The sequence below is a fragment of the Wyeomyia smithii genome, chromosome 2, assembly GCF_029784165.1.
Source record: "Wyeomyia smithii strain HCP4-BCI-WySm-NY-G18 chromosome 2, ASM2978416v1, whole genome shotgun sequence".
NCBI lineage: Eukaryota > Metazoa > Arthropoda > Insecta > Diptera > Culicidae > Wyeomyia > Wyeomyia smithii.
The window spans coordinates 44789351-44811844 of NC_073695.1; the positions used below are offsets into that span (position 1 = coordinate 44789351).

Below are 22494 nucleotides of genomic sequence, written 5' to 3' on the forward strand. Positions count from 1 at the left end.
TTATCGAAATGAGAACATTCTCATCATAAGATTTGTCTAAAAGAAATTGTAACACATAGTTTCTTAGAGGCTTTACGTCAAATATTATCACATAGTTTGGTTCATTCAGGTTTTGAAACATGAGCCGTTAGATAGCTGGTTTCTCCTTAAGCTATTTCACATACAAACCTTCCCCGTTTTGGCTCAATCTCACCCTCTGTTGCCTAAAATTGTTGCCTTGTTGAAACAAACATCACGTCCTCTGATTGGTCGCTTGCTGGCTGTCCCTAAAAAGGTTAACAAAATAGTAGCGGCATCAGTATCAGCTGGCTTTCCAAATTTGCTTTGGGCTTCAAAAAATCACTTGCCGGTTGGTCACATATCGCAGCAGTAGCACGGTAGCAGCAAATGTTTTCTTCCCCGCGATGATGCTTTAGTATAATAATTAGCATATTTCTACGATGGTAAATTAGTGAAAAGTTGAATTGAAAATCATTTACTTTAAATTAGTTCTTCAACTTTCCACCAATCACAAGCTCGCTTCCCCTTCGCTTGTTTTCTGGTGCTTTGCTAGTTCACTACAAATAGAGGAAGTACGAAAATCAATCACTTATTTTTCTTCGGCGGCCGTACTGCACAGACAAAGCGTTGCGACGTGTACTTCTCGATAGTTAGACCGCGTCGCACACTGTAGTAACATATGTTATGATATCATTTTCAAGTGCTGTTGTCTCTACCACTGACTCGATTTCATACACCAATAACTTGATCGACAGTCAAAACACTGCCCAAGAGTTTGCTGAAATAATTAGAATATTTTTACAATAATAAACGCGTTAAAATTAAACTGAAAATTGCGTACACTCAACCAATCACAAGCTCCCTTACACTTCGCTTGCCTTCGGTTGGTTGATGGCTTACTTTAGATCGGGAATGTGTGAAAATCAATTGTTCATTTCGTTGATGTAGCTGTGCCGAGCAGGTAGAGTGTTGAGTTATGTACTTGACTGGTAAGCGAATAACCATTTTTCGTAATCCTCCGTCTAGTCTGCGTTTGTGTCATAGGCACTAACCCTCCTTTCGTCGATATCAAGCGGCAGAATTTTTGCGGAAACGAAATCAACCAAACGAAAATCTCAACTGGTACTTCTTCATTGCCAATCGCTAACTATTTTGCCTAGAAAATTTCTGTAGTTGGATGCTGAAACGGTAGGGTAAAACTCATACACAAGCACGGATATAAATCATAAGCGTATCACTTACTTCGATAGCCTATAATATGAAGTGTGGATTACAGAAACCACCTGAGCAATATCACAATAGATCAAATATCTCTGATTGCAGTGGTAAGTCCACGCAGGAAAAAAACATAGAACTTCGCTTACCGCAGAACCACGGAGACCACATTAATTCAAGTGTTTATGTCAATAATTTCTTTCTAATACTAAAAAAATAAGTCACCGAAAATAATTTGGTGGCCCTGAAGAGATTGAAATTGGTATCAAGCTTGAAAACTATTATTCGAATTGACTTTATTGTGGGACAATCAGTTTATTTTATGTGGGAGACATTCTGTTTCATTGTTGTATGATTCAATCTTATTTTGAAGTAAAACTATTTAAATACATGACACATATATCATCAAATTAAACATGAGGAAAAAAAATGTCAGTGTATTGTATCATATGTTTTTTGTTATGTGCTTCTTTTTCACTGTAATTCTCGCTGGTGGCTACGAATCCATTCGTAGTATTTTGCAACATTAAAAAACGCAGTCAACGTATTTCGACCGCATGGTTTGCTAGGACTCACGGAATACCCAAAAGACACAATTCCCACTAGAAACATTTGGTTATTTTTCTGTAGGTAAAGTCCGCTTCCCCCACTGCCGACGCAAACATGTGCTTCTGCGAAATTAAATCAAAGCATTACTAGATCGTTACTGTGCTTCCCGATGCGAACTTACGTGTACAAATGAGCGAATCATTTTGCACCAAAAACTGTCCAAATTGACGCTGACATTCCTCGGTCGATGAAATAGGGTAGCTACTGTGCACCAGCCGTTTTAAAAATTGATTATTAGCAGCGAGGCCCCAAGAAACACCATGGCCAATTATACTTCCGGTCGTTATCGCGCTATCACCAGGCGACCAGACACAGGCCGGTTGAACGAACTGATTCCACACTTTCAACCAATTTCAGCACCGCCAAATCATTGGCCAGATTGTTAACATCGTAATCCTCATAAGTTACTACCGTGGAAACATTATACGGAGTGGAATACTTAACGGATGCTAGGGAATAAATTTCCGCATGGATCTGCAACAATGTACCATTGAGAGCAGTATTTTGATGCACGACTACACAATGGGCAGCAGTGAGTACAGTTCGGATCCCAATCAGCGTGCCTCCGCAGATATATTTGTATCTGGGCGGCGAGTCTGGTACTGCTCCGTGAATTGCCACATGGTAGGGCCATTCACCACGTAATGAGTCGTTAAAAGTCACTCCACATTGATACTCCAACAGTAGACTTTCGGAAAAAGTACAAGTGGTCCATTTACCGAAAACATAAATTAATATTACCACTTGTAGATGTGTAAACATTTTTCCGTTTTAATCAGACAAGCGCACTCTACTCGCGAACAGTTTATCAGGTATCACAATGAGAACAGAACTGAATTTGGTTTTCAGCTGTGATTGTAAAAATTGACAGTAGAAACATCAACAGGGACGAGCAAGAGGGGAAGCAAATGATGATAAGCTTCAAATAATCGCTAGTTGTTGCTTCCACAATGAAACTTCCAACAAAAGGTATTTCCGCTAATATTAACAATAACGTGATCGTTAGAAATTTGCAATAGTCCCATCGCCACTCATCACCATAATTAGCGTTTATTCATTTCATTTGGTGAATTGAAACATGAAAAAATTAGTTTCCATCGTTTGCCGGATAAAACATTTTCAGATTGTCACACTTCCCACGGAGCATAATTTGTTACAACTGCCAGGAAACAAACCCCACTTTCCTTCCTTGATCAATTCGCCCATCTTCACTGTGTCAGGCACGAGGCAGCTCCAGGAACTTTTCGCAGCGTGTGAAATTTTTCTGCGTTATCACTTTCCCCTGGATAGAGCACTAATCCGGAGGCACTTTGCGGCCTGTTTCAGTGCAATCGAGGCGAAACTTTGCTAGGCTGAAAAGAAACCACGTGGGAAAATTTCTAGCGCTGCTGCTGGTGGAAAATTCTGGCCTGCGGGTGTAGTTATATTAAGTTTTTATTTTTATTTTTCGCTTAGCGGGCCAACAAATCAATGATGGCGCAGGATGGTTTTCTCTGCCCACTGCATCGGAACAAAGTCCCCCTGAATCGAAAGTTTTCTTATTTGAATAATGCTGATTCCATTAGAGTATGAACCAGAGCAAATATTTCCAATATTTCATGCATAAGCTTCTTTCGCCAGCCAAAGAAACATCCGATTCGATGGCGTTCTGCAGCAGGCGGCGGTGGTGGAAAAACTTTTCGCAATGCAAGGCGGAAACAGTGGAAAGTTAATAAACTTTCCGTTCAAAAGGGAAATGAAGTTACATTCAAGATTCGTTCGATATCATCATTTGGTTTTCTCTGACAGCTGGGTGGAAAAAGTTGGCGGTAATAATTAGGAATGATAAAGAAAGGTCTTATGCAATGTGTGTTTTCTTGGCAGAAAAGTCAGCCCTTTGGGTTCTATTTTGGATGGATTGAAACACGAATTAAAATAATTTTCCTTAGTCGATTGAACAATACCATTAGAAAAAAAATCATTTGTCTGCACCTAAGATGTTAAGGTAATTTTTATATTTTTGTTAGAACAATAAGTTTTAATTCATTTATTTATTTTTCACTCAGCGAAACAGTTTTTTAAATCCAAATATTGGGTGGAGTATTCTCGAACCATTGGATCTTCTGTATTAGGGTCTATTTTTAACAACGCAACAGCTGCTCACTTTCGACCTTGGAGAAATCGGCAGAGATGCAGTCCTTTTCAGCTATTTTGTGAGCTATTTTTGCGAATTCTTTACAAGTTTTCTCAACCGATCCACAGCTCTACCATTTTAAATCTCTACTATGTCTCGCCTTTTTGTCGACGACTCTTTTTTCTTAGCTGTTCAACCTTGAAAAATGTTATTTCTAACGCATGACCAGTGTTTCATAGGTTATGAGGTTTACTTCGACGTTTGGGTCTCGGTAGGACAGCACATCGAAGACATCTGAGAAATGCCGTCCGACCTTCAAAATAGGAACGGTCTGAGAGCAGGCCATTAGGGCCATTAGAGTGTTGCCATGCATGTTTTCGCTTCATGCAAAATATGTGCTACCGACAGCCAGACCTCTGGCTGTGACGGATTTTCCTAACCTCAGGTCATTCTCATTACTGTTAGGTGGTATTTAGAAGTCGTTCCCGCTCGAAATCCACGTTTACCCGTGCTTGGCTGCGGTCTTTACCTGCACTATTCACAGTTCTCTGGCTACGATGCCCACGCGTACCAGTACGAGTAAAGTTCTGATGTTTCAAGAAGCGAGTTTCAAATCATTGTCCGTGTTTCGTTCGTGTGTTTTGATACCTATAGTCGTATTTGAGCAAGATCGCGCCAAATGACCTATGGTCGAATATCGACCATTTTTGATTTGAATGAAACTTTGCACACGTATTTGGCTTAGCAAACTGAGCATTTTTCACAGATAGAGAGAGTTTTTACACCCATGATTTACATTCTAAAAGGGCGTATGCCTTTTGGCATAGGTTTTATTCGAAGCATTGTAGCCCAGAAACCGTTGGCTGTATAGAAAAACTGTCTGAGAATGAGTTGTAGGGAATTAAAAATGCACCATAAAAAAATATACACTGTACAAAAAAAATTTTTTTGACCAAAAAAAAATTAAAAATAACCATTAAATTTCAATTTAAAAAAAAAGAGTTGAATTTTTCTTCTGTTTTTTTTTTAAGAAACTTGACGTTAATACGCAACTTTTTAAAAAAAGTCCAGGATGGAGAAATGAAAAATATTTTTTTTATGGTAGATTAATTTTTTTATAAAAATCCTAATTTAAACATTTTTCAAAATATTTATTTCTGATGATTTTTAAAGATGCAGAGAGTCATTTTGAATCAAAAAGCTGTTGGAAGTAAACATTCTTTTAAATTTAAGCTCGAAAAATTATTAATATTTCGGAAAATACACGTTTTTATTCATTTGTCCATGGTTCTCCAGCAAAAACCATACGTTCATTGGAATGCTTGATCAAAAATATACAATTCATTCTTCGACAACAAAACGATTGGATAAATAACTCAAGCGCTAAACCTTAGCCTACCTACACGTTCCCCCTTGCCGAATGTTTTATAAAAAAATATATTTGTCGTGCAGCACTACCTACTTGTTTACTAATAATAACTGTTTGTTAAGTACGCAACCAATGACTACTGGGTTACCTATAATATCTGTTCTCGTATATAAATACGATTGCACTACTCCAGATGTGTTAGTAACAGTTTGCATTTTGTGAAGATGAATAAAGTGAAAATGGAATTCACCAAGCCCAAATGCTGTAAACCCTTTCCTGATCATCGGTGCTCATCAAGCTTACGCAAATTAAACGAAAACGTTATTGCAAAATTAAAAATATTGAACAGTCAAGCTCATTTTAATACGTCTTTATCAATTTGAGATTCGTGTAGTTATTGGAATGATAGTCAAGCTACCATTCATCTCTTCGTTGTTTACTATTCAGAATCTGGAACACTTAAGAATATCAGCTTCATCATTATATCGGAAGTACTCCATCATGAAACTTTTTGCGGTTCAAATGTTCATTGCCAAATTAATGAGTTTTTTGAAAACAACAATAGAGTTGAAAAAAACCGGTATTATTGTCTGCTGAAGCTGCCTCACAATATAAAAATAGAAAAAACTTTGCAAGTTCAAAACAAAATATAACGTCGATGCAGAGAGGCATTTTTTTGCGACTTCTCATGGTAAAGGCCCATGCGATGCAATTGGTGGCATATTAAAACGAATGGCAGGAAATGCAAGTTTAGCTAAAGAACATGAACATCTCATTACAAGCGCAAAAGAATTGTATGATTGGTCTAATCAGAAAAGTAATAGAAATTCATCAAAAATGTCATTTAGTTGGGTATCACATGAAGAATATGAACAAGGAGTAACAGAATGGAGCAATATTTTCAAAAATCTATAATAATAGCTGCCACACAAAAGTATAACTCTTTTGTTCCGATTTCAGAAAATAAGATACAAACGAAGCTGTTTTCAAAAGATGACGAATCATTTACTTATGATGTATATAAAATATAAGATAATAAAACTCGAAAATAAATATTTGATTCATATATATATTTATATCACTTAGAACATTTACCTCTTTTCTAGAGAAACGTTCGCCCAATCGTTTTGTTGTCAAAGAATGAATTCTATATTTTTGATCAAGCATTCCAATGAACGTATGGTTTTTGCTGGAGAACCATGGACAAATAAAAAAACCTAAATTAATCCACCTAGCGGTCTGCCAGCTTTTCTCATTCAAACTTTTATTTTTAAAAATAGATTTACATGAACGCTTCAATCCAATAAATGTATATTCAGTCAGGTTCTAAAAAACTGATGTTGTAATCAATACATATGAAAATTCAGTCCGGTCTGTCAGACAGTCTGTCTGTCTGATCCATATAGGCTCGAAAACTACCGAACCGATCGGCGGGAAACTTTGTATGTAGAGGTTTTTGGTGCCGATTAGGGTTCCTATGATAGTTTGAGACCCCTCCTTCTTCTGGAAGGGAGGGGTCCCATACAATTGAAACACAAATTTCTGTCCATCTCGAAAACTAATCAACTAAATGGAACCAAATTTGGCAGGTAAATGTTTTTAGTGGTAAAAAATATGTTCATAATGTTTTGACACCCCTCCTTCTTTTGGAAGGGAGGGGTGCCAAACAAATGAAACACAGATTTCTGCACATCCTGAGAACTAACCAACTGAATGGAACCAAATTTGGCAGGTGAATATTTTTAGAGGTAACAAATATGTGCATAATGGTTTGACACCCCTCTCTTTTCTATGAGGGAGAGGTACCATACAAATGAAACACAATTTTCGCACAGCTCAAGAACCAATCAAGAAAATACAACCAAATTTGGTATGAGAATGTTTTGAGAGGTAACAAATATGTCCATAATGGTTCGACGCACCTCCCTCTTCTGGAAGCACATGTTTCTACACAAATTTCTGCACATCTCGCGAACTAATCAACTAAATTGAACCATATTTGGTGATTGAAAGTTTTCAGTGGTAACAATTATGTTCCATAATTGACCTCAGGTAACATTTTGGATTGTAAGATAGCAGCATACGGTTTCTGGAAAACAGCCAAAAATGGCCGATTTCCACCCAATATAATAATATCCGGATCTAGAATGATACACAGGAGCTCAAATTGACCACAGATACCATTTTGAATTCTAAGATGGCGACTTCCGGTTTCTGAAAAACAGCTGAAAATGACCAAATACCATCCAATATGAGCATCTCCGGAGCCAGAATGTTGCAAGAAGCTAAAAATTGACTTCAGACACCATTATGAATTGTAGGATGGCAACTTCTGGTTTCTAGAAAACAGCCAAAAATGGCCGATTTCCGCCTAACATGAGTATCTCCGGAACTAGAATGTTACACAGCAGTTGAAATCGACCACAGACCCCATTTTGGATTCTAGGTTGGCGACTTCCGGTTCCTGGGAAACAGCCGAAAATGATCGAATAACACCCAATATGGGTGTTTCTTCAACCAGAATGACGCTCAGAGGCCAGAAATTATCTTAAATACCATATTGAAATTCAAGACGGCGATTTCCGGTTTGTGAAAAACAGCCTAAAATAACCAATCAGGCACCATTTTGAATTGCTTAATGGCAACTTCTAGGAAACAGTCGAAAATGACCGAATAATACTCAATATGGATATCGAGATGATGCATAGGAACCAAACATTGACCCTGGACACCATTTTGAATTTAAAGACGACCACTTTTAGTTTCTGAAAAACAACCAAAATAACTAAATACCTCCCAATATGGGTATTTCCGGTGTCAGATTGATGCCAGAAAATCTGCTGAAAATGACCGAATACCACCCAATATGAATATATTCAGAATTAAAGCGATGTACAGAAGCCAAAAGTCGAGGATGTTGTCATTTCGATAAAACCAATCATTTCAAACGATTTGTTATTTGACTTTGATCATATCCTACGGCCGATTCGTCGTGCATTTGCAGACTTTAAACACATCGCAAGGAATAAATGAATTTGGAACGATCAAATAGTACGATACCACATTTAAATTATAGTGAGGCCACATATATCGATCAAAGCAGGTATAGTTTTAAATAGTCTTTGAATTTCTTTTCTTTCCATAACTTTAGAGCCACATATCAAATTGTTATGAAATTTGTTATTCGTAAGTTTGAGAGATGACTCGTTCGTAAGACACTAGTTATGTTCAAATAAGTCATGTAATCTTTGAGAAAATATACTTTCGTTGTTTTATTAACAATTTTATAACGATTACTTAAGTTCGATTATAATCAAATGAAATGGGAACGTGTAGGGCAGCCAAACTTTGAAACCACGTGTTCAACCATAATTCATCAGTTTACGCTTAACTAGTCCGCTCGTCTGCTAATAATGTTGATCAATTCGGTTGTGCAGTTTCTGAGATAATGAAGTTTCGTGATTTTCAAATTTCGGTACATTACAGACGAAGTTACAGTTCGATTACAGAAAAATTCAATAGGATGTTATGATGCAGCTAGACTCATCAATTGACACTAATTTTGTGGAAATCGGTTCAGCCATCTTCGAGAAAAGTGAGTGAGTCCAAGTAGTCGTCGGAATATGTTTCTTTTCATAGCTGGATTTCACATTTTTAAACATAACAGTCAAAGTAATAGTCCGATTGCGAAACAAATCAATAGGGTCTTATGGGGCAACAAGACCTTCCATCTGACACTGATTTTATGAAAATCGGTTCAGCCATCTCTGAGAAACATGAGTGAGATTAAACTGTCTTCAGAACACGTTTCTTTTCGTAACTTTTGAACCACAAGTTCAATCTTTATAAAATTCAAAAGTTAAGGGTTTTTAAGGTAGCCAGTTGATTTGAAACCAGTTTTGTTCAAATCATTTGTGTGGTTTTAGAGACAATGATGCTTCATGATTTTTACATTTCGATACATAACCTCTACACTAAAAATCCGATAACAATGAAATTTAATAGGGTTTATGGGACAACGGGACCTTTTATTTGCAATTAATTTCATGAAAATCATTCCAGCCATCTCTGAGAAAAAAGAGTGAGAATAAAAATCTGCACATACACACACACACACACACACACACACACACACACACATACACACACACATACAGAAAATGCTCAGCTCGTCGAGCTGAGTCGAGTGATATATGCCATTCGGCCCTTTGGTGCACTTTTATACTTTCGGTTTTGCGAGTGATTGCTATACCTTTCTAGGAGAAAGGCAAAAACGTGTATTTTCCTAAATAATTATAATTTTTCGAGCTTAAATTAGAAACAACTCGAAAACCAAAGCCTTTAGAATGTTTACTACCAAAAGCTTTTTGATTTAAAATGACTCTCTGCATCTTTTAAAATCATCAGAACACAAATATTTTGAAAAATGTTTGAATTAGATTTTTCATAAAAAAATTAATCTCGCATAAAAAAATTATTTTTCATTTCTCCATCCTGGACTTTTTTTAAAAAGTTGCGTATTAACGTCAAGTGTCTTTAAAAAAAATTAAAAAAAAAAATTAACTCTCTTTTTTTAAATTGAAATTTAATGTTTATTTTTAATTTTTTTTGGTCAAAAACAAATTTTTTTGTACAGTGAATACCTGTGAAAAATGCTCAGTTTGCTAAGCCAAATACGTGTGCAAAGTTTCATTCAAATCAAAAATGTTCGATTAAATTTTCGCGTATTTCCAGGCGATTTCAAATGATTTTGCTCATTTACCTTTGAATTGTTCACAGTAGGGTACTTCCGACATACTTTCTTCTCAAGTAACAATTACGTCTCATGATATTCTTGGAGAACCTCTCATAACTTATTTTGTACTCGTAATACGGTTTAAAATCTGAAATGTTACTTTGCTTACTAGTTTCGCGATAGGGCCGTAGCACAGTGGTCCAATAAGGCAAAAAGTGGAATTTAATTCCATAGCGCCTTTTGCATTCATCCTAGCTTGAAAGTGTCTTCGGAACCATTGTTTGTATGAATAACCCGCATAATTGCAAATTGTCAAAAAATATAAAAAATTTACTATACTAAAAATAAAAAAAAACAACTTTTTTGTGTTGAGAGATAGAAGTATAGTTTATTCAGAAAAGTTGTATAAAATTCAAAAATATGAAACTTTGTTTAACAAATAAAAATCCTATCATTTTTCGGTACAAAGTTATAAAGTGTATTACATGAGACTTACTTAAAATTTAGTTTTTTGTTCTTAACTTTTGTTAGTTGCATTTTACACGAAGGTGTTGTTCGAAGGAATTGTTAGGGCACACAAAAAATATCAAAGACCATATATCTCCAGGACTTTACTTTATAAAGTTATATCACATTTTAGCTTATATTTTCGAAAATTTCAAGAACGTATAGGTTAAAAAGGGGCAAGTGGAATGATGATGTCAATACTTTTCTTTAAAGTTAAGCTGAAGTACTATAAACTCCTTTAGGTTCCATTTGTCCCAATTCATCCATATAAGAGTACGGCGAGCATATGTTATAGTAGGTTTTCATATATCAAAAATACTTACTTTTTGTGTTAACAGATAGAGGAATGGTTTATTCGGCAATGTTTTAGAACGTGAAAAAATATGAAATTTTGCTGACCCAACGAAACTCCTATCTTCATTGGGTACAGGGTTACAGAGTATATTCAATATAAGTTACTTAAAAGTTAGTTTTTTGTACTTAACTTTTGTTAGTTACATTTTACAAGAAGAAGTTGTTTTAAAGAAGCATTTGGGCATTCAAAACACACGTTTTTGTTGAAGACCACACATCTCCAGAACTTATCCTTACAAAGTTGTAGCACATTTCAGCTTATTTTTTCGATAACTTTAACAACGTATAGAAAAAAGAGAAGGTGGATTGAGGCAGATGGAACTTATAACAAATCTGAGCACTCGAAGTAAACTTCGAGAAAAAGTATTGACATCATGATTCTGCTTGCCCCTTTTTACTTTATACATTCTTGAAGTTATCGAAAAAATAAGCTAAAACATGCTATAACTTTGTAAAGAAAAGTACTGGAGATGTTGAGCCTTCAACAAAAACGTGTGTTTTGTATGTCCAAATGCTTCTCTAGAATAACGATTTTTTGAATAATGTAACTAATAAAAGTTAAGTGCAAAAAATTAGCTTATAAGTAACTTTTACAGAAAATACTCTGTAACTCTGTATCGAAAAAAGATAGGATTTTCATTTGTTCAACAAAGTTTCATATTTTTGAGTTTTCTAAAACTTTGCTGAATAAACTATTCTTCTATCTCTTAACACAAAAAAGTTATTTTTTTTTTATTTTTAGTTTAGTAAACTTTTCATATTTTCTAACAATTTACGATTATGCGGGTCTTTCATGCATTAAGTTCCACTTTTTGCCTTATTGGACCACTGTGCGCCGCACAGTGGTCCAAGAAAGCAGAATGTTTAACTTAATTCCATAGCGCCTTTCATCTTCACCCTAGATTAATAGGGTCTTAGGAAAAATTGTTGTATGAATGACCCGCATAATCGCCAATTGTCAAAATATATGAAAAGTTTACTATACTAAAAATTAAGGAAACTAGCTTTTGACGTAGGACTACGTCTATCTGGAAGTCAGGTACCTGAATTTGAAAATCTAGTAATTCAACCAGGGAAAACCAGTGGAAATTGGTCAGGTTTTGAGCGCTTATATTTCAGTCATTTATGATCAGGTTATCGAGGTTCTGGCATCAATCGATCAGAAATTCTGTTACGGTTTATGCAACAGAAACAACCTATTGTTCGAGATACACTGTTGAAAAATTGGTAAATAATATCGATTATCTAAATCTTAACGAGAAGCCAATCACTACCCAAGCACTTCCCAAGCACAGCCGACACTAACGGATACAACCGATCTGACTTTGCGAACGATTTGTTGTTGTTGTTGTTGTCACTTTCTGTTTCCGATGCTTTTTTACTTCCCTTGCCATTCTCTTCTCTTCTTAACTCCTCCCTCTTTCCAACTAACTGAGAAACCTTGGTACATTCGAACATTACACCTCATCATTTTCATTCGGAAACCGTGCCAGTGACATACGGACACTAGGAGGAAAGACAAAATAGTACCGGTCATCTCGTGCCGGCAGCTGGCACCTTTTCGTGCCTCAAAATGTTGTAATTGAAGTGAATAGTTGAATTTTCTCTTTTACAAAACGTTGCTGATAGCGGAGAATGCCTTGCAAAAAGGCATATTTTTCTTGGTGTTCATTTTTCGACAGCGGCCGGTGCAGTGAATCGTCCTGGTCTCAAATACCGAATAGGTTCGTATTTGCTGTTTACCGAGAAAGGGAGAATCTACCGAATTCACTTATTCAAATATTTGTCTTGCCATGAAATCCCAAGTAACAATATCAGTTTTACGATGTACTTGAAGAAGTTTTAATTGCTTGTTCTTTGAAACAGGGCATAAATCTTATTATCCTCACAAACTGCTACAAATCAGCCGTAAAATCCCCAAAAGATCAAGGAGGCCCATGCTAGAGAAGGTTCTCACGAATAGTTCCTAAAGTTTGCTTGAAACTCTACATTTTTATCGATATGTACTCATGATTACACTCAGGAGTTGCTTACAAACATGAAAAAGCTGTAACAAACTTCGAGAGAATTATAAACCAGGTTCGCAACTCTTCTTTCTAGCTTGTTTCGCTAGGAACAGAATTTATTTTTTATTTACATCGATCAATTAATGAAACAAATCCCATCAATCTACTCTTTCTCCAAAATGAATGTCATCGCAGTCGTTGAATAAAATAGGTAGATAAATCTACATGTATTTTCAAGTTCATATTTGTAAATTTTTCAATTGCCACGTTAAGTTTATACGTTATATGACAAAAAAGTTTGTAATTTTCAACGCACCATGATATTATTGGCAGGGAATAAATACCATTTCTCCGTCATTCTCAGGTCGGACTCGATTATCCGGAATTTTAGATTCGATTATCCGGAATTTCATTTTTTCGGTGTTAGTTTCGATTTTTATTCCGAAATTTTGCCTTTACCACCCCTTCTGGCATATTTGTTACCATTTATGTCATTCTCGGCATGTTTGGGACATGCTCGATTTAACTGAAAATAATCAAAGACCAATTTTTTTTTCTTCTCAATATTTTGCCCCTTTTCGCCTCAGAAATAATTTCTGGTTACGCCACTGCATCATACAAGTAAAATAAAAAAAAAAGGAAATGCCTATTAATTTTATGTTCGTTAATCGCAAATTTCAATATATTTCTGTGATTCGATTATCCGGAAAACTCGATTATCCGGAATAAACAATGTTTTGGTAATCGAGTCCGACCTGTATTGGAATTTCTACCATCTTATAATTCATGTCCGTTAGTGAGTATTGAGTTTTTGCTGTTTTTAACACCAAAAGTAATATACGCTTAAATGACTTGATTTAGTATGATTTAGGTTGACTCGATTTAGTATGAGTAAGTTACTTGGATGAGCTAAAAAAATTTGTTTATTTTAGATCTTTTCCTTTCACGAATGTTTTGTCTTTCATGAGACAAAATGGGCTTAAAAAAAATTTTATGGGCCCATTTTCAAGATAGATTCATCTTAAAGATAAGTACCATAAAACTATCGTAAAACCCTAATGAAGTTTTATGGAAGTTTCTCATAGGTATTTTGAAAGGGATATTAAGTGCGTTTCAAAACCGCTCCTCAGGCTAATTACGCTTATTGATGAAGGAGTTTTATGGAGGACTCTTCAAGTGTTCTTTAATTACTCTTGGGAACAGTTGATAAATAAAAACCACAAGTACTTGGATTAATTTATGATAAAACTCGATAGATTTTGTAATGTTCTGATAAAACTTCTATAAAATATAACTAAATTTAAATCGTCTTTGGATTGTTACTTGGGAATGCTACGAACAAATGCCTTCCTGATTCAAATAACTGCGAAGTGGAGATGTCAATAAGGTTTTATTCATATATTTTATTTATATTAATTATTGTTCAAAGCGCTCTAATGTCTCAGCAAATAAAAATGCACTGTTAGATAAAAAATAAAGAAAAATACCGTAGTCCTACGTCATGCGGTCGTGTCTTTGTGACCACCCTCCTACTTTTCTGTGTTAAGTGATAGAGGAATGATTTATTCAGGAAAATTGTAGAAGATTCAAAAATATGAAACTTTGTTGAACAAATGAAAATTCTATCTTGATTCTGTAAAAAGTTATAAAGTATATTGTAAGGAACCCACTAAAAACTTAGTTGTTCGTACTTACCCTTTGTTATTATTTATAAGTTATAAGTTATTAGTTATGAGTTATAAGAGATAGAGAAATGATTTGTTTGACAAAGTTTTGGAACGTGCAAAAATATGAAACTTTGCTGAAAAAACAAAACTCCTATCTTCATTGGGTACAAAGTATTTTATTTTGAAGTCACTTAAAAGTTAGTTTTTTTGTAGTTAACTTTTGTTAGTTACATTTTACACGAAAGTGTTGTTCGAAGGAATTGTTATTTTCGTAGTCGTAATGATGCCCTGAAGCCACAAATCGATCTCAGACAGCATTTTGAATTGTAAGATGGCAACTTCCGTTTTCTGGAAAACAGCCAAAAATTACCAAATAACACCCAATATGGATGTTTCTTAAACCAAAATGACGCTCAGGGGCCACTAAATGTCACCAAATATCAATTCAAAATCTGAGATGGCGACTTCTGGTTTCTGAAAAAGAGCGGAAAGTGACCAAATACCGCCCATGAATATCCCTTGAACCAGAATGATGCAAGGAGCCAAAAATTGACCTCAGACAACAATTTTAAATTGTAAGATGGCAACTTATAAGAAGCAGGCGAAAATGACCGAATACTACTCAATATAGATATTTCCGTAATCAAGATGATGCACAGAAGCCAAACATTGACCCTGGACACCATTTTGAAAGATGACCACTTTCAGTTTGTGGCAAACAACCAAAGCAACTGAAAACCACCCAATACGAGTATTATCAGAATCAGATTGATGCCAAAAAACAGCTGAAAATGACCGAATACCAATCATTTTAAAGGTTTTGTCCTTTGCCTTTGATCATATCCTATGGCCGATTCGTCGTGTATTTGCAGACTATAAGCAAATCGCAAGGAATCAATGAATTTGAAATGTTTAAAATGATTTAAATTAAATCAAAACTGGGCGGGACGAAGTTTGCCGGGTCAGCTAGTCCCTTAGAAATCAATAACTTAAACGGAGAGCTTTCGGGGCACGTGTTACTAAATAGCCGTGATGCCAGCTCCTCAGCAAAGGTATCATCAAAAATATTAATGACAAATACGTCGAATGTCAAATATTAAAAATACCAATAATGTCAAAACGTAGAAAAATACCATAAAAAAATTAAAAATCTATCTAAAATTGTTTTATTGTATTTAAGATTTGTTTATCTAGTAATTTTTGTCTCTATCTTATAAATTTGCAATTATGCTAAGCCCGAAAAACTTCTCCAAATGCGATTCATAAAGTTACTCATGAAAATCTCCATTTCTTTCAAAACCAGCAGTAGCGGAATGTTATTCGGATTCCCTTAATCAAATTTCAATTTACGGTTCACAACCCCCGGGTTGCCACGCGCTGCCGGCAACCAAGTACGAACCACGCAACTGTCTTCATCGGTGGAAAACCCTACGCACGGGAAAACTCAAAGGCAATCTAATTTCCATTTCCGTTCCATCAAAATTAGCATGCGGTGGTGACAGACGGCGCCCAAAAAGTCATCCATTGAAGAGTATGAATCAGTTCGTTTATTCCAAACCCGAAGAATTTCCACCGGGCTAAACACCATCAGATATCGAATTTTTTCCCCCCCACAGTGTCTGTGATGCAGCAGTTCACGATTATGAATGTGTTTTTCAGGTCCATTCGTCTGTAATATCGGATATTTATTCCCCAGAAACATCAAGACGCACAAAAACAAACCACCCTCTGCTACCCTTTTCAGTAGTTCCGTTTCCCCTTTATCCCCCACTCCCAACCTAAGAGGGCGAAGAAAATCAGTTTGACCAAGTCTCTTAGTCAGTGTGGTTCAAATTATCATCGATTTCCTTTCTCTCTCTTCGTTGTTGTTATTGTCGGGGAATTTATACTGAAAGAACGCTTCGGAAGTCCTCTCTATCAATCTTTACCGGCCGACCTCTTCCATCCGAAATCCACCACCGAGAGGAAATGACTCTATGGAAAAGACTGATCGAATTAAATCACTTCCTGCTTTATTCACCGCTCCCAACTCAACCCGGTTTATCGCCAGATTTGTCAGCCAGGCAGCAAACGTAGCAGCTTTAAACCAGTGGATAACGGAAGCAACTGGTTGGATCGAGACTGGATTTCCCCTCCCTCAGCATTATTGGTTCTGTCCGAAGGAATCAACCCGTAAAGCTACACAGCGAGCTACAGTAGGGTGAAAGATGGAGATTTGCGATTCGGATGACTCAATTTCAATACAATAACAGAGAACACATATGTGGGTTGTTTTCCATATTCGGCAAACTAATGAATTAGGTTTGATTCACAAACATTTACTAGTGAAGTGCAGAAGATGATTGTTATTCATTCGACTGCCATACTGCCAGAACTTTTTTCTTCTTCGCATCCCTAGGGACTTCGCATACGAAATGTGAAAAGTTTGTTTATTTGTGTGCACTTTCAAGGTTGGAAGCCCAGTTAGTATAAATTTATTTTCCAAAATTATAATTCAGATTTACGACCTGGGACTGGCAGGCCGCATTCGCATCGCGAAGTAAAAAGGTAACAAAAACGGCTCAACCTCGACCTAGTTCCCGGTAGTCCCGATTTCGAAAACGTGCATGGGCATCGGCGACATCCTGGCTTGGAATTTGAAGAAAACGAGTGACTTCTGCTCTCGGGAGGGAATAAATTGTCGGCGAAATGGACAACGATATGTGCTGTTGATATCTTGGGACCGAACCGAGGTAGGGGAGAGAGAATGGTGTGACAGGTGCGCAAAAAGAGAATTATCGCACGTATAAAACAAATATGAGAGCCTGTTCCGTTGTGATTGCCGTTTCCATTTCCCCATGTGTCGTCGGGAGAATCTGCGTTCAACGTGAAGAAGTGGTGGACGAAACGGTAAACTTTGTCCGTAAATAAACGTATACTGTTTTCATAGCCATGTCAGACCGAAATCGTAGAACAAGGGGAGGGGGGCGTTAACGGTGGGGGCAGAGCGAGCGAATAACAGATGGATAGTGGGCTTGAAGTTTTATATTTTCGATGTTGTTTCTTCGTGTTGCAGGTAAAAACATTAGTCTTTCTGGCTCGTAAAGCATGCCGGTCTTTTACGACGCCGGTTGGAGTATTGTTGCTCTGGTTGCCAAACAAAAACGGCGCTGGCTGAAATTAAAGCTATATATTGCGAGGTGGAACTGCAAACTTTGTCCATATATTTGAGGATAATTTGAAACAACGTCATAAACGGATCTGGGGAAACAGAATGAATCATTATTAGGTGAAACTCGCCTAGTCAAGCAGATGGTATTGGATTTTATAGTCTACACAAATAATAATAACAACCCAGTTTAAACTTGAGGCAATCAAACAAAACGAGTTAGAAGTGTGCTTTGGTTGAAATTTCAGCAGAAGACCGTCCGTCTCGTTTGCGTTTTCAGTTGCTCTTCGAATGAAATTGAATTATTGTCTAGTTTTTCAAGACCAATCTTAGAAAGAACTATCGAGCATGCGATTTTAAACCACAGCAGTTTGTAATAGTCGAAGTTCTATTTTATACTTCAAAGCTTTGAACAATCGGTGTCAGTTTTTCGAGACCAACTATACAAAGCATATTTCGTAAGTTCTTGAGTACGCAAACGTGACACAACGCGTTCAATGAAATCTCGAATATCAGAACCTTGATAGTGAATCAAATGTCACTAGTTACACGCAAATGTTGGATGGTGCGAAACCCGTACAAAGTTGTGCGTTTTTAGCACAACTTTGTACGGGTTGTTTTGTTCATGTATTTCGGAACCAGATTGCGTGTTAGGGATAACGCAAATCATGCTCTAACGCTTTTTCTATGTATTTAGCACCTCCAAACTACTACACTTAAAAAGTTTCAACTGGTGCTAGTATCGTCATGTTGATTTGTACTGGTATTAATAATATTTTTCAGAAGGTTGCTCTCGTTGAAACAGTTCAACCAGCAATCAATACTAATAATTTGAGTACTGACTAGATTAATGAAAATATTAACTGATCGGTTCACTTCCATGAATCCGGTTATTTAAAAACATCATTCAATCATTAACAATCAAAAGGACATTTAGTTTGTTCAAAACATTTTGCATTTATCTATGACTTTGGTTGCATTCAAATGCATATGATTCCACGTTACTGGCACCAGCGTCACTATGATGTGTGGGGGAACATGGATCGCTGAAAGTTGTGTTGGCTGCATAGTATTATTAGGGATGAGCAAGTCGTTCATATGAGCCGGCGCACGCAAATGAAGGACGATTTTTCGAGCGCCCCAAAATGATCGTTTGCCCGAAACTGAAGTTTACCGGAACATCACGATTCTTGTGTGTATGTCAATGAATTCGCATTACAACTGTTGCGTATTTCACACATTTATTGTGCGATTTCAATGCAAAATTTGTGAGAATCGGGAAGACACATTGATCGTACAAGAGTTGAACTTTTGCGTGTAATTTCCAATGAAATTGCTCCAATTATTTGTGGAAACTAAAAAAAATATCAATCAAAAGCAGATTTTGGTTGACGTTTTCGTACATATGATACCACAGGTAAAATTCATTATATCGGCTTCCCAGTCATCTGCTTTTCAAAAAAAAATTTAATTTCTAGTTCCGACGTTTTGATTCAATATAAAATCTTTTTAGAGGATTAGAAAGGATATCGTATTTTGTCTAATAGCTCTATTTTTTTAGTATCATTGGTTGAATTTTTTGTAGTTTTTGTAATTTTTGACATTTATGACATTTATGACATTTTTCACTTTTCTGACATTTTTGACATTTTTGACATTTTTGACATTTTTGACATTTTTGACATTTTTGACATTTTTGACATTTGTGACATTTTTGATATTTTTGACATTTATGACATTTTTGACATTTTGAACATTTTTGACATTTTTGACATTTTTAGAATACATATTGATATTCTCGACATTTTCCGTGTTTTTCGAACTGAATTTCTATTTTTAACAACGACTTTTTCCCGGTAACACGCAAGTTCATTAAGTAGACAGTATGTGAAGTAGAGAGAACGAAACATAAAGCGAACTGGAAATATGATACAAAGAGGCAGCTGATGCTGATAACTCTTATGCCTTAATATATATATATATATATATATATATATATATATATATATATATACATATATATATATATATATATATATATATATATATATATATATATATATATATATATATATATATATATATATATATATACATACATATATATATATATATATATATATATATATATATATATATATATATATATATATATATATATATATATATATATATATATATATATATATATATATTTATATATATATTTGTACCCTTTTTTTATATTATTGAATGTTATTAGCTTTCGCAGTTAATTTAATGTAATTGTAGGAAAATTATTAAACCTACTTGTCAAGGAGAAAAAAAAGGAATGAAACGAAACTCAAAATAAACTTAAAACTATCTTGCTGACTATAAAGTGAGCTAATCGTTGCAATTGAGGATTGCAACGATTTTTGTCGGAATTTGTTGATAATTTGGCTTGACATATTTTCTAATGTTTCTACATTAGTGAGCCTATGTAGCTCGTTCGTGCTAAATCAGGGAGGACGCTTCAAAATCATTTTCAAAAGTTTATTCTGATTCCTTGGAAGTGTCTTCTTCCTGGTTGCACAACAACTTGTCTAGATGAGAACTGCATATAACATTGCTGGCCTAAAAATTTGTTTGTAAATTAACAGTTTATTATTGAGACAAAGTCTAGAGTCTGTTGATAAGAGGATATAAACATTTGATATACTTATTGCACTTTGACTGGATATTTTCAATGTGCTCCTTGAAAGTAAGATTCTTATCATAAATTAGCCCTAAGTATTTAACTTGGTCAGACTAAATTAAGACCACACCGTTCATCTTAATAACGTGGTTATGGGTGGGTTTGAGAGATGAAACTCTTGGCTTATGAGGAAAAATAATTAACTGAGTTTCAAAGCATCAGGGGAAATCTTCCATTTTTGTAAGAATGAAGAAAATATATCTAAACTTTTTTGAAGCCGACTTCATATAACACGAAGGCTTTTTTCTTTTGCGGAAATGCTTGTATCGTCACAAAACAGAGATTTCTTACAACCTGGTGGTAAATCAGGAAGATCAGAAGTAAAAATGTTATATAAGATTTGGCCCAAGATACTCCCCTGAGGCACACCAGCTCCAATAACTCGTACATATGGGACTCGTTGAGGGATTGTCAAAGAAGGTTAGTTTAATCAATCTGTAAACTTTAAAGGCTTATAAATAGTCTCGATATTGCCAGGGAACATTTTAATAATCACAAAAATACTGTAAATGAGATTTTTTATATGTCATATTGTATGAGGTAAGTTAAGTATCAATGAGTTTCAATGTAAACAGTCAATTGCAAATGAAAGCCTGTATGTTTATGGTCAAACTGGTGGTATCAGATCATCCTAACCAATCCGAACTCATGAGTTAAATCATTGTGAAAATCATCGAAAAATTTCAACTTTTCAGTTTCCGGCAGTGTTTTTGACTTAGTTACAAGAACATACCTCTGTTATGTAATGAATGAGTGTTCTGAGACATTCTCAACAGGTTGCTATTGAATTCGGATCCTTCGATTACGAGTTCTAGGCCAAAATCCAAGAAAAACGGTCAAACTTTTCCGTCCGAAGCAATGCAAATGTTGCGAGTGAAATGTTCGTACACGGACAATTAAATTTTTTTTTTTTTTATGTTTAAATATTGGTTTTTATTGAGATAAAATATGTACATAAATAGATTATTCTATGATTTGAAAGTTAAATCTAAGTTCATCTACATCTATGATTCTATTATTGCAGTTATCAATGAAGCTAATGTAACAAACTAGTAGCTTTAGTATCATCGTTTTTTCATTTAACGAGAGATTCTCCAGTGTTGGCCTCTGGAGATCTTCATACCGAAAATTACGCCTAGTTTCGGTAGCTGTGTTTAAGTTTTGTTGTAATAAAGCGAAAGCATCGTGTACTCTGGGGCAGGAAACGTATTTGTGTTCAATAGTTTCGGTAACTGCAACAGTGCAGTATATACATTGCTCGCCATCCGTGCGCCGCATTATGTTCAGCAGCCTTCGATGTGGGACTTTTTGGTTTACCCACATATAAAGCACACTACGTTGAGTAGGTAGTAGATCACGATTGCCAATATTTTTCCACACTCGACGCCAGTTGATTTCTGGGTTTGTCGTTTCCACTTTTGGTTTTTCTGTACGCTGAATGAAGAATCGATGGATGAGAGAAGTAGAGGGGCATTCACGGATTTGGAAGGGAAGGTTTGGATAGTTTTCGAGGATTTGCTTGAGGCAGGGAAGATCTGTGTTTATAATTTGTTGTGGAGGATTTATTTGGGAGATATATGAATTGTAAAAGGGAAGAGTTTCGATTTCGTGTAAGTGCCGATTGATAAGCAGTGCTTTACATTTCAGTACTGGCAGATGCAGATTGAGACCACCATCTTTCTTACGGCGTGCTAACTGGTGCATCGGGACAGTAGCACAGGCACCACGGAACAGATATCGTCGCATAGTTGCAGTCAGCTTCGCCACGTGTGCTGCTGTTGGGGATAGGTTGGCCGCTATGTACCACATTTTCGAAGACAGGAAGGTGTTTAGCAAAGTCACTTTTTGGTGTAGTGCTAGACTGCGTGGGGAGTGTAACCATACTAGGCGAGAAAAATTTGTCACAAGTGCGTCCCAATTTATCTTAACCATCGTTCGCACCGAGTTGGTATAAACCACACCAAGAATTTTTATGCTATTCTCTGTACGGAGCCACGGCACTGCCAGAGAGTTTCTAATCAGGCCTACATCAATCGCTGTTGTTTTGTTTTCATT

General features: G+C 35.9%; 1 protein-coding gene across 1 annotated transcript; it reads right to left on the bottom strand.

The window, feature by feature from the left end:
* Nucleotides 1–2118: 2118 nt before the first annotated feature.
* On the bottom strand, nucleotides 2119–2586 carry LOC129719585 (coagulation factor XI-like). Its single transcript, XM_055670979.1, has one exon. It carries the CDS (start codon nucleotides 2584–2586, stop codon nucleotides 2119–2121), a length of 468 nt encoding a protein of 155 aa, XP_055526954.1.
* Nucleotides 2587–22494: the final 19908 nt, after the last annotated feature.

Coding starts and splice junctions, on each gene's coding strand:
- LOC129719585 (XM_055670979.1), bottom strand. CDS start 2,586: ATGTTTACACATCTACAAGTGGTAATATTAATTTATGTTTTCGGTAAA.